The 13,737-nt window shown below is 55.2% G+C and overlaps 1 protein-coding gene across 1 annotated transcript; it reads right to left on the reverse strand.

The window, feature by feature from the left end:
• Positions 1-645: 645 nt before the first annotated feature.
• Positions 646-4,017, reverse strand: EIF4E1B (eukaryotic translation initiation factor 4E family member 1B). Its single transcript, XM_045830052.1, has 7 exons — positions 4,000-4,017; positions 3,717-3,919; positions 3,292-3,387; positions 2,523-2,586; positions 1,719-1,832; positions 1,428-1,567; positions 646-1,073 (listed from the first exon to the last, which is right to left on the reverse strand). Exons 1-7 carry the CDS (start codon positions 4,015-4,017, stop codon positions 860-862), a joined length of 849 nt encoding a protein of 282 aa, XP_045686008.1. The 3' UTR covers positions 646-859.
• Between the last annotated feature and the right edge of the window lie 9,720 nt (positions 4,018-13,737).

Below are 13,737 nucleotides of genomic sequence, written 5' to 3' on the forward strand. Positions count from 1 at the left end.
AAAGAGTATTTATTTAGAACAGAAAGAGTAAGTGTCTTGTTCGAGTTTCATCAAGTTAATCTGCGTCTAGCAGGACCGAGTTGAGGCCCCACTGCTTTCTACCCTCCTGGGTAGGGCCTCATCCACTGACCTCCACTTAAGCCCTTAAGCCCCGCCCTGAGGCCAGGAAGCCCCGACAGTCCCGGCCACAGCTGAGAGGAGAGACCACAGGTGCTGTCTCCCTCCTCAGCTGCCCTCATATCCCTGCTCTGTGAGATGATGTTGTTCTGCCTCTAAGCCTCCAGCCTCTGGATTTGGGGGTGGGGAGAGGGGCACAGCTCTACTCTAGGAAGGTAGGGTCCAAGAGGCAATCCACAAAGGTTTTTCAGCAGAGTGATCACCAAGAGGAGAGGCCCCTGCTCCTGTCCCTGAACTCCAGCTCTCAGAGTGGCAGTGGCCTTGAGCCCCCTTCCCCTAGAATAGAGGGTTTAACCCTCAGGCTCCTGAGCTAGCCCCCTTCCCACGTCCCAGGTAGGCACAGAGTAAGTACGGGATCATAGGCTTTGCCCCTGTCATCTTTCTACCTGTTTGTCATTGAACCCTCCTTCACCCAGTGACCCACCCCACCCACCCCTGGGTGAACAAGGAAACCCAGGGGTTCCCTCCACCTTTCCGCTGCCCTGAGTCCTCAGCCTGCATCCCCCCCACACACATACACACACACACACATGTGTGAGCACACCCCAGCCCCAACAGAATGGTGCCTAGGCCTGGGCCCCAACTCATGTTAAAGAACATTCGTGTTCACTCCAGACTGGGCTCAGAGCAGGCTCTTGGCCCTCACCCCCAGGCCCGCCTGGGACACCTACGCACGCAGTGGTCAGGGGCTCAGGGGTGCCGAATGGGGAGCGGAGCCCAGGCCCTCTTGCACCACAAACTTGTCCTCGGCCAGGGTGTTGCTCTCAGCCGGGGTCTTGTTCTTGGCCAGGGGCTTGTTCTTGGCCACAGTGTTGCTCTTGGTAGCTGTGTCTGCATGGGTCTGGTACCCAATGATGGTCTTTGTCGAGAGTCCCAGACGCTCTTTGTAGACACGCCTGAGGGGTGAGCAGGTGAGGAAATGAGACAGGCAGGCAGCAGTGGGTCCTGGAGATAACCTCAGACCTTGGGTCCTCTGCCCAGAGCCCCTACCCTGGTTCCAGCCCCAGGTGCTCCCACGAGGTGCTTGAGCCATGTGGAAACCCAAAATAGGACTAATGCAAAAAGAAAAAAAAAGTTCTGCTAGAAATATTTTGAAATCTAGACCCCAAAGCCTTTATACACATGGGTAAGGCAAAAGGGAGAGGCTGCAAGAAGAGTTCCAGAGGTCTCCCTTGCAGACCAAACCACCCCCATTTCACCTTCTCCCCCAGAAGATCCCCGGCCCCACCCCCTGCCGGGGCTGCCCTCACCCAATGTGGAGCACAGCCTTCTGGTTCTCTGCCTCTTGAGTCCACACCGAAATCTTGTCTTTCTTGGACCGGATGTTGACGACAGCCCCACACACCTCCTGGCCGAACTCCTCAAAGCTCTCCCCAATGAGACACAACAGCTGGGGCCAAAAGGGGAGTCGATGAGACTTCCAGCTGCAGCCCAAGGACTGCACCCACCACCCGCCACCCTCAAGACCACTGCCACCATTAGTCCCATACCAGCCCTGCCCCTTCCTTCATAGGACCCTCCTGCTCAGCCCCTCCACTCACGGTCTCCAGCCACAGGCGGTCCAGATCGATGTGGCGCCGCTCCTTGGCGAGGCTGATCAGCCAGCGGCCCCCCCGCTTATTCCTGGCGTCTTCCCACGTGGGCTCAATACCGTCCTGGAAGGCCAGATGGCAAACCAACTGCTTTTGTTCAGAGGGAAGTGGGGGCCCGGCCACCTTCTCCCAGGTCTTGCTCTTGCCCCTCAGGAGGCCCCATGGACCAGGCTCTCTCTCGCCTCCATCCCCTCAGTACAGCCAGGTGCCACCATCAGCCATTCAGCCTCAACATTTGTCACCTGTTACAGCCTTTCATACGTGACAGAGCAGAATTCCTTAAGACCAGGGTTCAAATAGGGGTAATTAGCGAAGCCCCTGGGCAATCCCAGTGTGGGCCATCCCAGTGTGGGCCATGCCAGACATCCCAAGCTGGGCTGGCACAAGTTCACCTGGGAAATCTCTAGGACACTGATGTTGGGGTCCCCCATACACATCTGCTGGGCCAGCACCCCCTGGAGCTGGTCTGGGCCTTAATGAGCAGTGTCCATGAGCAATTCTGATGCCTGTTCCTAGTTAAGGACCCAGGCCAGAAACCTGGGCTCCTTCTTTGTCCCCCCAGTTGTCAGGTTCTCCGGTGGTCCTAGGTGCAACTCGTGCCTGACGCTTTGTCCAAGCTTCTCTGCAGCATCTCCTTCTCTTGTCCTGAGCCCCCCACCCCGAGCCTGCCATGAGGAAGTAACACAGCAGACACCAGAGAGAATCAGACCCCCACCTGCCCCCGAGCCCGGGGTGGCAGGGAGCAGAGCTTACCTTGAATAGGGCGTAGTCACAGCCTGCAGAGAGCTTACTGGCCAGCTTGATGTGACTGTACAGCCTGGAGAGAGTCCCCAACCCCAAGCTCAAGTCCAGGCTTTTTAGGGCCTGGTTCCAACTGGCCTCAGTCCCCTCAACTTCCTACCAGCCCCCACTGCTTTCCCCCCACCTTCTGGCCTTCAGCCTTTGGTCACACTGGTAAGTCCAGGCAGAATCCCATCATTACTTACCCAAAACCGCAAATTCCAGGAACCTTCCCTGACCATCCAAGCCTAGGGGGCAGGTTTTTAGACAACCCCTCTCCAGGATGAGTTTTTTTTCTGATGCCCCCTCCAGCTGGAACCTCAGGCCTTCTTGCCCCTCCTAGGGTTTGCATAGCACCTTTTGGGACCCCCCCCCCAGGGACCCCATGGACACTCTGAGGCAGCCTGATCCTCACTTTGTGGTTGAGACAAACTCAGACAGGGAAAGGAATTTGCCCAGGATCACAAAGCGTGAAGTAGCAGAGTCAGGGTCAACTCCTTGCGTCTCCCACTTCGCAGGCTTTCTCCCTAAGTCCCAGGAAGGCTCCATGGGGCCTGTGTCCCCGCCCCACAATGCACACTGCAGAACCCCCCAAGCCCCAGCCCTCACTAAGGCTGCCAGGCCCCAGAGAGCACTGGGAAAGCTGTGTAGGAAGCAGTCCTCCAGAGGAATGGGGTCTGAGAATGGTCTGGAGCTCATAGCCCCCTGGGCCCAGCCTCTGCCACAAGGGGTAGACACTCACACCCAGAAGTCCTCCACTGTGTCAAACTTGGTGATCTGCTGCAGGTTGTCACGCCAGGCCCGGCCGCGGTCATTCTTGAAGAACCACAGAGCCCACCTGGGGGGAGGGGTGGCCGAGAAGAAGTAGCCCCTGTGCCCACCCCAGCAGCAGCTGGGCTGGCAGGGCAGTCTCACCCCTGTAAGGACAAACTGGGGGCAGGACTCGGGGTACCATCCCCCCTAAGGCAACTGCAGTCAGTTAACCTGAAGGGCCAGGGTACTGGAGGAGCAGCGGAGGCATTCAACCTAGAACCCCAGTTAGGGTGAGGCTGGGAGGGGCAACACCTCAAGACCCAAGTCTGAGGCCAGCTCTGGCCTTCCCCAGTGAGGAACTGGGGCCCAGAGATGAAGGGGCTGTCCCAGGCCACAGAGCAGGGGCTGCCCTACCTGTTCTGCAGACGGTGCAACTCCTCCTTGACTTCCATGGGGCCCCTGATCCGGGCCCTCCGCCTAAGGGACTGCAGACTGGTGGGAGAGTTCAGAGCCTTCTTTCTCATCGACGCTTTTGCTGGTGCTGGTGCTGCCTCCTCTTCCTCTTCCTCTTTCTCCTCCTTCTCCCACTTCAGGACTTCACCCCTGGCCTCTCCAGTCTGACCAAAGAAAGGAGTTGGGGCAGGTGGGGGCCAGGGAGTCCCCTCCCTGCTGCAGGAGACATGGGCGGTGGACTTACAGGACTGGCGGTAGCCATGCTGCAGCAGCCTAGGCTTCGAAAGGGACAGAACAATTGAGAGCCCCCAGCTGCTGGCTTTTAACCCACCAGTGCCCCGCCCACACCCCACCCCACCTGCCCAGGTCTGGGCAAAGGGAGTAGCCAGCATGGAGGTGCTCAGAGGGAGAGGGGTCAGCAAGCCTTTGGTGAGCACCTTCTACATGCAGGCTCAGGGTTGGGGACAGGTGTGCCCAGGCAGACTCAACCCCGCCCACATCATGCTGGCCAGGGGTGGGAGGGGGGCTCTGAGACAGGAGGGTAAGGGTCAACACTAGGGGTCTGCCCTTATGACACTGCACACCCACACCCCCCGGGTTTGTAGGGGCTGAATTTAAAGCAGACTGTCCCAGAGCTGGCAGAAGCAGTGGCTGGCGCGGCCAGGGCAGGGCAGGTGCATCCTTGTTTGTCTCTGCTGCCACTCGCCTCCTCAATTTGACCACCAATGTCATCTCACACAAGCACTTATCTGGTCTCTGGAAGCGTCTGCATTTCCAGACACTAGTAGAAATAATCCTCCAGAAACAGGGAGATTGGATTAAAAATTCACGGTTTTGGTTTCTCTTGAAAGTTTGGGAAGGTCTGGCAACACTGGGCTCCACAGGCCCTCCACCCACTGCCGCTGCGGCTGCCCTCTGGGAGAGCACTCAGGCTTCCGTGAGGCCCGCTGGCCCACTGCACTCCTGGCCTCTCCGAGTATCCCCCACCCCCCCGGGCTTGGCTGGCAAGGGGCAGTGCCACATAATCGGTGTTCGAGTACTTTCTGCCCTGACTTTAGCCAAGTTACTGAACCTCACAGAGTCTATTTCCCCATCTGTAAAATGGGAAGGTTAATGAGACACAACTCAGAACCTTGCTGTATTAAATGATATAAAACACAAAAAGCCACCCTGGCTGATGTGGCTCTGTGGATTGAGTGCCAACCTGCAAAGCAAGGGGTTGCCGATTTGAATCCCAGTCAGAGCACATGCCTGTGCTGCGGGCTGGGTCCCAGTAGAGTATGCATGAGAGGCAACCACACATTGCTGTTTCTCTCCCTCCCTTCCCCTCTAAAAATAAACAAAATCTTTAAAAAACAAAATAAAACACAAAAAACCCGTAGAAGGCCTGACTCAGAAATCAATAGAAATTGCCTGAGGATGGTCCTCATTAGGTAGTTCAGCTGCTTAGAGCGCAGGCGGCCAACACAGGCACGTGGACCGAATCCGGCCCTCCGCCCTCTACCCAGCGTCAGAGCTGAGATCTCCCTTAACTGTTAGGGAATAGTTACATTTACACAGCCCTAAAATTACATTCGGCCCTTTGAAGGCAACCTTGAGGCTGATGTGGCCCCCAGTGAAAATGAGTCTGACACCCCGGGGTTAGAGCATCGTCCTGATACATCAAGGTTGTGAGTTTGAGTCGCTGTAAGGGCACATACAAGAATCAACCAGTGAGTGCACCAGCAAGAGGGAAAACAAATCAATGTTTCTCTCTCTCTCTCTCTCTCTCTCTCTCCACCTTCCTCTCTAAAAATGAAAAATGAAAATTTTTAAAGAAAGAAAGAAATCACCTGGGTTACCTCCAGGATGAGGGAAGAACTGGGAAGGGAAGGGAAGAGAAGGGAAGGGAAGGGAAAGGAAGGGAAGGGAAGGTGGGGGGAGGGAGCTGTGGTTCTGTGTGAACCCGTTTCCCAGCCTCCTGAACAGCAGCACCATTTTCCACAGGGGGCTGGTGCCTCCCCCAGTTTCCTAAGGTTTCTCTCCCTCCCCCCTCCACTTTTAGGGACCCAGATCTCAAAGGGGAGCAGTCCCTCCCCTACCCCACACCCAGGGAAGCTCAAGACCACCTGGAGGCAGGCAGTCAATACGTATTTAATGCTCCTCCTCGAAGTGCTAGGTATGTGCCAGGAACGGGACTGTGTGCCAGGAGGCGATGAGGAGCCAACTCCAGGCGACCCCTGTGCCCTGGTCTGCCAGGGAGCCAGGGAGCCAGACGCCAGATCGTCTCGTGAGATCGCAGACCCCCGAAGGAAAGGGATTCACAGGTGGAGAGCATCAAGCCCACCATCTGAACTGGAGCTTCTGCGTAGTTCTCAAGTGCTTGGGTCAGAGCCACCTGCCAGGCTCCTTAAACAGACCACAGGGCCCTGGCTAGAACGCCTGGCTCCTCAGGCTTGGGCCTGAGAATTAGCATTTCCGGCAAGTTCCCTGGGGGTGCTGGTCGGGGACCCCATTCTGAGAACCAGTAGCGCAGAGGCAGCTCACCGAAGCGGTGACGTTTGAGCGGACAGCTGAAGCATGAGCAGGAGTAAACTAGGCAGCGAGGGAGGGCATCTCAGGGGCACAGCGGCAAAGCAGCATGGGTGCTGGAAGAAGGGGACCAATGTGGGGAAGCCCAAAGCGGGAAAGACAGGAGGGCAAGTCTCGCTCCTAGGACAGTGGGGAGCACCAAGTGCTGAAGCAGGCACAGGCGGGCTGGACAGGTAATCCCATGGGCTGTCCAGCAGGCTCTCCGGGTTGCCGTGTAGAGAACAGCCTCCATGGCAGCAGGAGCGTGCTGGTGGAGATTGATCAGGACGCTGACGTGGTTGCCCAGGTGGTGGGAAGAGGGAGAGAAGGTGGCAGATTTCCGAGGCATTTCAAAGGAAGCCTCTGCTGCGTTTGGTGCTGGACAGACTCTGGATCGGTGCAGCAAGGTGTCCCGGCTACCTACGGCTGCACAACAAACCACCGAAACTTAGTGGCTTAAAGCAACACTAACCATTTCTTTCGCTCACAAGTCTGGGATTTGAAGAGGGCTCAGCAGAGACAGCTCGGCTCTGCTCCAGAGCACTATGGGGCTGGGGCTGCAAGTCGGCTCACTCCCCGTGGGGCAGTTGATGTGGGCTCTTGGCTGGAACCTCCACTGGGGGTGTCGGTGGGGACAGCTCTGTGCGGCCTCTCTGTGAGGCCGACTCACTTCCTCACAGTGGGCGGGTTCCCAGAACAAGAGTCCAAACAGACAGGAAGCAGAAGCTGCTAGTTTCTTTCTCTTTTTAAGATTTTATTTTTAGGGAGAGGGGAAGGGAGGGAGAAAGAGAGGGAGAGAAACACCCATTGATTGCCTTTTGTGCACCCCCAACCAGAGACCCAGGCTGCAACTCAGGCATGTGCCCCAACAGGGTATTGAACCGGCTATCTTTAGGTTTATGGGATGATACCCAAGCCACTGAGCCACACCAGTCAGGGTAGAAGCTGCTAGTTTCTTAAGGCGTGGGCCCCAGGCCGGCACAGCACCTTGTCCACTGTTGAGTCCCAGGGCTGATATTCAACGATGGGAGCATCATCGCACCCCCAAGGGGGGGAGTGCCAAGGAATTTTGGACAGAGGAGGCACCGGAAGAAGGCCAGACTTGGGGAGAGACTGTGAATCTAGATTGGATGAAAGAAAAGGGAGAAAGTGAGGGAGTATAGTTAGGAGAATGTTCGATGAATGGGAAAGGGAACCTGAGGCAGGTGGTTAGACAAACGGGGCCAAACAATCAGAGGCGTTCCCAGCCAGCTGGTGAACCCCAGGATCTCATCTCCCCTGACCCACTGGAGAGCAAAGGTTCCTACCTCTCTTCCCTAACCAGAGGGCAAATCACTTAAATCACCTGGTCGGGGAGATAGAGAACAGAGGCCCTATTAGTGCCATCCATGGGTGAAGTCGGGGGAACAAATGACAAAAACCCAGTAAGAACCAAACAAATCCAAGACAGAAGTGAAGCGGAGCAGAAAGTGACTCTGGTCCCTCTACGTGCTCATTTAGATACATCAGCATATCCAAGAACACACCAGGAAAGACGATGAATGTTCTGCTGAGACCTCGTCTAGATTCCATCAGCTGAAGAGAGAGAAAATCCCTCAAAACAAAGGATGCCAGTGCAGGCTCTCTCTCTGGTGCACACCCATGCCTTCTCTTTCTTGGGTGTGAACTTTCTCCTGAACTCTAAGGGTCCTTGCAAGACTTGCACCCAGGGGAGCAGTGGGCGGCAGCAGCTCCTCTCTGACTGAGCCCCTGAACCTGTCTCCAAGGCCCCCCTTCCTCTGACTTCTCAGTGAGTCCCCACAAACTCGCATGGCTCACTTCTTTCATATGACCTTCCTAAGGAGCCAAAGCAGCCCTGCCTAGGCAATCTCCTGATGATTTAATAAGCATGCTCTCAAAATCGCCTGGGCCCTGGCCGGTGTGGCTCAGTGGGTTGAGTGCTGGCCTGTGAACCGAAAGGTTTCCAGTTCAATTCCCAACCCAGGGCACATTCCTAGGTTATGGGCCAGGTCTCCCCCGGTTGGGGGCTGGCAAGAGGCAACCAATCAATGGTCTCTCCCTCTTTCTCCCTCCCTTCCTCTCTCTCTGAAAATAAATAAAACTTTTAAAAAAATCACCCCAGGCTTGTGTTGTGAAATCTTTCATGCACAAAGGAACCCACACACTACAGAGGGGCCCAAGGCAGACCTGCTCCAGGCCCTGTCCCTTTCCGGTGACAAAAGGACCCCCCCAAAGTGCCAGGCATGGTCTTGGCTGCCCTAGAGTCCTGCCCAGAGCCTGGTGTGGAACGACCCTGCCAGTCACAGCACACCTGCCCACCATCGTCCACATCTTCCAGCTGGTGACCGAGGAGACACTCTGGCCCTACCAGAGTCCTGGCCCCGACCCAAGACCCTTTTGGGTCAGCCTCTGGGGACATCACCGTAGAGGTGAAAAAGCAGGAGCTCCCAGCCCTGCTTTTCTGTCCCTAAAATATCTGGACTCTTCCACTCCCCTCCCTCCTGGGCACTGCCTCCACGCCAGGTGAGCCCTGCCTTCCCTCCCCAGCCTGGGTCACCACCCAGGTCTCTCCCAGCACTTTCCGAGCGTCCACTCCCGCCTCCCTACAGGATGTTGTCCACGTGCCTCAGAGAAATCATCTAAAATAATACTCCTGATCACTTAACTCCTCTGTTCAAAGTGCTCCAGGATCTCCAGGATGTGATCCAAAGTCCAGGCCCGCACGTCCCTGGGGAACTCAGCCTCCTGGCAGCGCCCCTGCTGCACTAGTCTCCCGCAGGCCAGACTATTCCACCTCGGGGCCTCGGCACCTCCCTGTGTCCTCTCGTCCTCCGGGGCTCAGCTCAAAGGTCACCTTCTTTAAAAGGTCCTCCCCGGCCGCCCTGCCTGAAGCTGACTGCACTCTTGCACTCTCCAACTCACTGCCCTGTTTTATTTTCTTCTTTAAAAAAAAGACTTTTATTTACTTATTTTTAGAGAAAGGGGAAGGGAGGGGGAAAGAGAGAGAGAAACTTTGTGGTTGGCTCTCACGAGCCCCCCATCAGGGATCTGGCCTGCAACCCAGGCAAGTGCCCTGACTGGGAATTGAACTGGTGACCCAGTGGTTCACAAGCCAGTGCTCAATCCACTGAGCCACAACAGCCAGGGCTTATTTTCTTCTAAGCACTTAATGCCATCCATTCACTTATTCATTCAGCTATTCATCAACGAAGACCGACCTAGCAGTCACTTTGTACAGGCGCTCTTGCAGGCACTGGGGAACACGGAGGTGAACAAAATGAATGGTTCCTCCTCTTTGCTCTGGAAAGCCCCTGGACTAAGCCCTCGGTTCTCTTCTCCTCTATGCTAACCTTTGCTGTTCCGTGACCTCATCCAGTCCTGCAGATTAAGTGTCACATTCACAGTAAACCCTAGGCTCCAACCTGAAGTCCAGAAAAACACATCCAGCTGTCCCCTCAGCTCTACACAGGCATAGGGCGGAGCCTGACCTCAGGCTTATTGCACCATCACCGAAGTCCGGACCTTCCTGGCCCCGCCCCCGCCCCGCCCCCGCCCTGCCCCTCCCACAATCTCCATTCTTCCAACAGCTCAGCCAAAAGTTCTGGCATCGTCCTGGACTCCTGAGCACATCTAACCCATCGGCACATCCTGTCTTCAGCTCTACCTTCGTTAACAGATCCAGGCCCGACCACTTCTCTCCGTTTCCTTCCCAGCACCCCAGCCGCGGCGACGGTCGTCCTGCCAGGGTTACTGCGCTGCCGCCCCGGATCCCCTCCCCCAGCTCCCACCCTCGGCAGTCTGCGAACCAAGTGCTCCCCGCGCAGCAGTTGTTAACTGTGCGAGTTGGAGCCCAGGCTGCTCTGCTCCAAGCGCGGGTCTGCAGGGCCCATCAGCTCCCTGCCCTCCTCTACCGCTCGCTCTGCTCCCGCAGCGCTAGCAGCGCTAGCCACCTCCCCACGAGCCTGGCCCGCTCCTGCCGTAGCAACGCTCACAGGCGGCTTCCTCCATTCCCTGCTCACGTGGGACCTTCCCTGCCCCTGCAGCGAGCTGTCCAGCCCCTCAGCCCCATTCCAGCACCATAGGTTTTACTTATTCGCTTTACTTATCATCTTCCTTCTTTTCTTCACTCACGGCCGTGTTCTCCAACGCCCAGAACAGGACCCGGCTCATAGCAAGTACTCGGAGGTCGAGGTCAGAGTGAGGAGGGAGAGTGGACAATCAGATTTAGCAAGACAAACATCGCTGATCTCAACAGAAACAACGCCATCTAAACTTTAGATTCGAAAGCATCTTCTCTGGTGACTAGTTCATTGATTGATTGCCTGATGTTTCCTACTGGCACGTTGGTTCTAAAGAGCAAGCACTTCATGGGTCCTGTTTCCTGCTGAATCTCTGGTACATGGAACAGAGCCTGGCACTCGAGAGAAACTGGTTGAGAATGGACGTCAGTGATCCATTACCGGGGACTTCTCCTCTCTGGGTGTCCGTTCTATCATCTGCAAAGTGAGAATGAAAATGCCTGCTTTAAAGAATTGGGTTTTTTCCCCCTGGCTGGTGTGGCTCAGTGAATTGAGAGCCAGCCTGCGAACCAAGGGGTCACTGGTTGGATTCCCAGTCAGGGCACATGCCTGGGTTGTGGGCCAAGTCTCCAGTGGCCGGAGCACAAGAGGCAACCACACACTGATGTCTCTCTCCCTCTCTTTCTCCCTCCCTTCCCCTCTCTCTAAAAATCTGTAAATAAAATCTTTTTAAGAAATAAAATAAAGAATTGTTTTTAGGGCTTGATGATATCATGGATGTAGTGCCTGGCACACAGTAGGCGGTCACTAAATGTCACCCATTCCTCTCTCTGCTCCCAGACCCTCACCTCGCCTGCCTGTCTTCCTCCCAGAGCGGCAGGAATGTCGGGAAATGTTCTGTCGCACCGTCAGGCACCACACAGAGCTCCAAAAGGCACATCTGGGATTTCGCAGGGCCAGGAGGGCCGGGGTCCCAGGATCCTCCTGAGACAATGCCCTCTGCTCCAGCTGCTTCCACTGGGCTCCTCTCCCACCCACTCCCCCAAATGCTCCCACGTCTCCCCCGCCCAGAAGCATCAGTAGCCATTCTCCTTAGTACAGTCTTAAGGAGGAGAGAGAGAAGGGAGGAATGGAGAGGTCCATTTTCCAGGGACAGAGAGGTCAGAAACAAGAAGAGCCCCCACCCTTGCCCCCCGGAACTCACAGGTTTGCGGCCTAGACAGAAAGAGACGGGCCTGAGCAGTGCTGTCCTGTGCCCCAAGGGGGACTGGCAGTGCGGTGCGGGGTGGAGGATCCGCTGTGCAGGTGGCAGCCCAGGGACCTGCCCTCTTCTCTGAGGAAAGCACATGGAGAGAGAGCAAGAGAAGTGCAGCAAATGCCTGTGGCAGCAAATGCCTAATGCCTGGTGGACCCAGGGGAAGGACATTTGGGTAGTTAGTCAAGGTGCTCATAGAACAGCTTATCTGGAGGCTTTGTCCATTGTACTATGCCTGCAACTTTTCTCTAGGTTTGACATTTTTCAAAATAAAAAAACAGTTGGTGGCAACCTTCTTGTTCTCTGGTTCTGGGAAGCCATGTGCCCCGTTGGATGCCCCATTTCTGAGCCTTGCTGGGCCCGGGAATAGCCAGAGAGCAAGCAGCTGATGAGAGAGAAGCAGAAGTTGTTGGGCTGGCTTCTGGGGTAACTCCTGCTGAAAGAGATAGAAAACTGGAAGGTGCTCTTTTTGCTCTACTTCCCCTCTTCCTGTTTTCTGTGTAGACTTGATGGCTGGAGCCGTGGCAGCCATTTTGGACCATGAAGTAGCCTTGAAAGTGAAAGCCACATACTAAGAATGATGGAACAGGAAGATAGGCATCATCACACAAACGATGGACTGCCTCCTTTTTTTAGGTGATTTTTTTCTTCTTTATTGATTTTTTTTAAAGAGAGAGAGAGAAACATCAATTTGTAGCTCCACTTATTTACGTATTCATTGGGTGATTCTTGTAAGTGCTCTGACTGGGGATCAAACCCACAACCTTGGTGTACCGGGATAGTGCTCTCACCAACTGAGCTACTTAGCCAGGGCCCGCTAGGTTTCTTGAAGTGAAAGAATAAAAACACCTGCTTTGCCTAAGCTTCTGTATGAACTTCTCACCCGATTGAGAATGTAAGATTTTTTCTGTGCCCTCTCTGCTCTGGACTTTCCCACCTGCCGGATCCTCTGCCAGGAATGCTTATCACCACTTGTAAGAAACTTCTCCTCTTTCAACACCCAGCTCAAATGTCACTTTCTCCTGGCTAATTTTCCCCGATGTTTCTTCCCTCCTGGGCTCTCAGGCCCTATCCCCTACCATGCGACTCCCTAGCAGCCCGCTTGCTGCCAGCCCCAGGGCCTCAGGACTCCTGGCTTCAGCCTCTCCATAGCGTTCATCCAGTTGTCCTCAATGCCCTTGGTTTCCCGGCCGCCACTCTCCAGCGCCCCTCCTCTCTAGATGGCTCCCTCTCAGGCTCTTCGCCAGGCTCCTCTGCCCCTGGAGGTGGAAGCGCCCCAGGATTCTGAACTTGAGATTTAAGTTCCGAACTCTCTCTTCCTTTCACTCTCCACGTGCCCCTGGCCAGTGGCCTCCCTCGGCTCTAGCCCCCACCTCCCCACTCATGACCGCAAATCCAATGGTATACTGGGCAGGTTTGGACCAGCTCATGAGAACAGTGGTTAAAGTTTCAGAAATTTTATGAGCCATTTATAAAAGCCATTGAAACAATTAAGTAATATAAAATTATGATATAAATTGTGTTAAAAACAAGTATAATAAACACGAAACATAACTTTCTAACTACTTGACCATTCTCTATACTCTTACAAGTACTTTTTACTCATCTTATGTGTATGGCGACAATACAGCATATCTCTTCCCAATTCTCTGGTCAGTGACATCAACACTGACAGCTCAAAATGAACCATAGTGGGAGAATTTACACCATGGGTATCGGCAAACTGCAAATCAAGGTGCCCCACCCCAATCCTGCTGCCCGTTGTAGAGCCTGGTGTCTCCCGCTTGTGCGCCAGGGCCCGCACGTCCGGCAGGCCCCGCGCAAGCTGACCATGCCCCGACCCCGCACCATTGTTTCATTTTGCGGCAGTATTATTCGCCCTGATGTCTAAGCCGGGAATCTGGGAATCTTCATACACTGCCCTCTCCCTCTTCCCCAGCACCTGAGGACAAACCGAATCCCACTGTGCCCCCTCCCCCGCCCCCAACCCCATGGCTCTGTCTTCCCTCCTGTAGATTCTGCCAAAGCCGCCTCACTGATATTGCTGCCTCCAGCTACGCCCCCTCCAAACCACTCCCCTTCGCCCCATAAAATGCAGATCTCATGTAGGTCTCTCTGGGGCCACAAAGCTTGGCAGGGGCTTCTCAGTTCCTATAAC

This window comes from Phyllostomus hastatus, unplaced genomic scaffold (genome assembly GCF_019186645.2).
Source record: "Phyllostomus hastatus isolate PE091 unplaced genomic scaffold, TTU_PhHast_1.1 phas_contig_150, whole genome shotgun sequence".
Classification (NCBI taxonomy): Eukaryota; Metazoa; Chordata; class Mammalia; order Chiroptera; family Phyllostomidae; genus Phyllostomus; species Phyllostomus hastatus.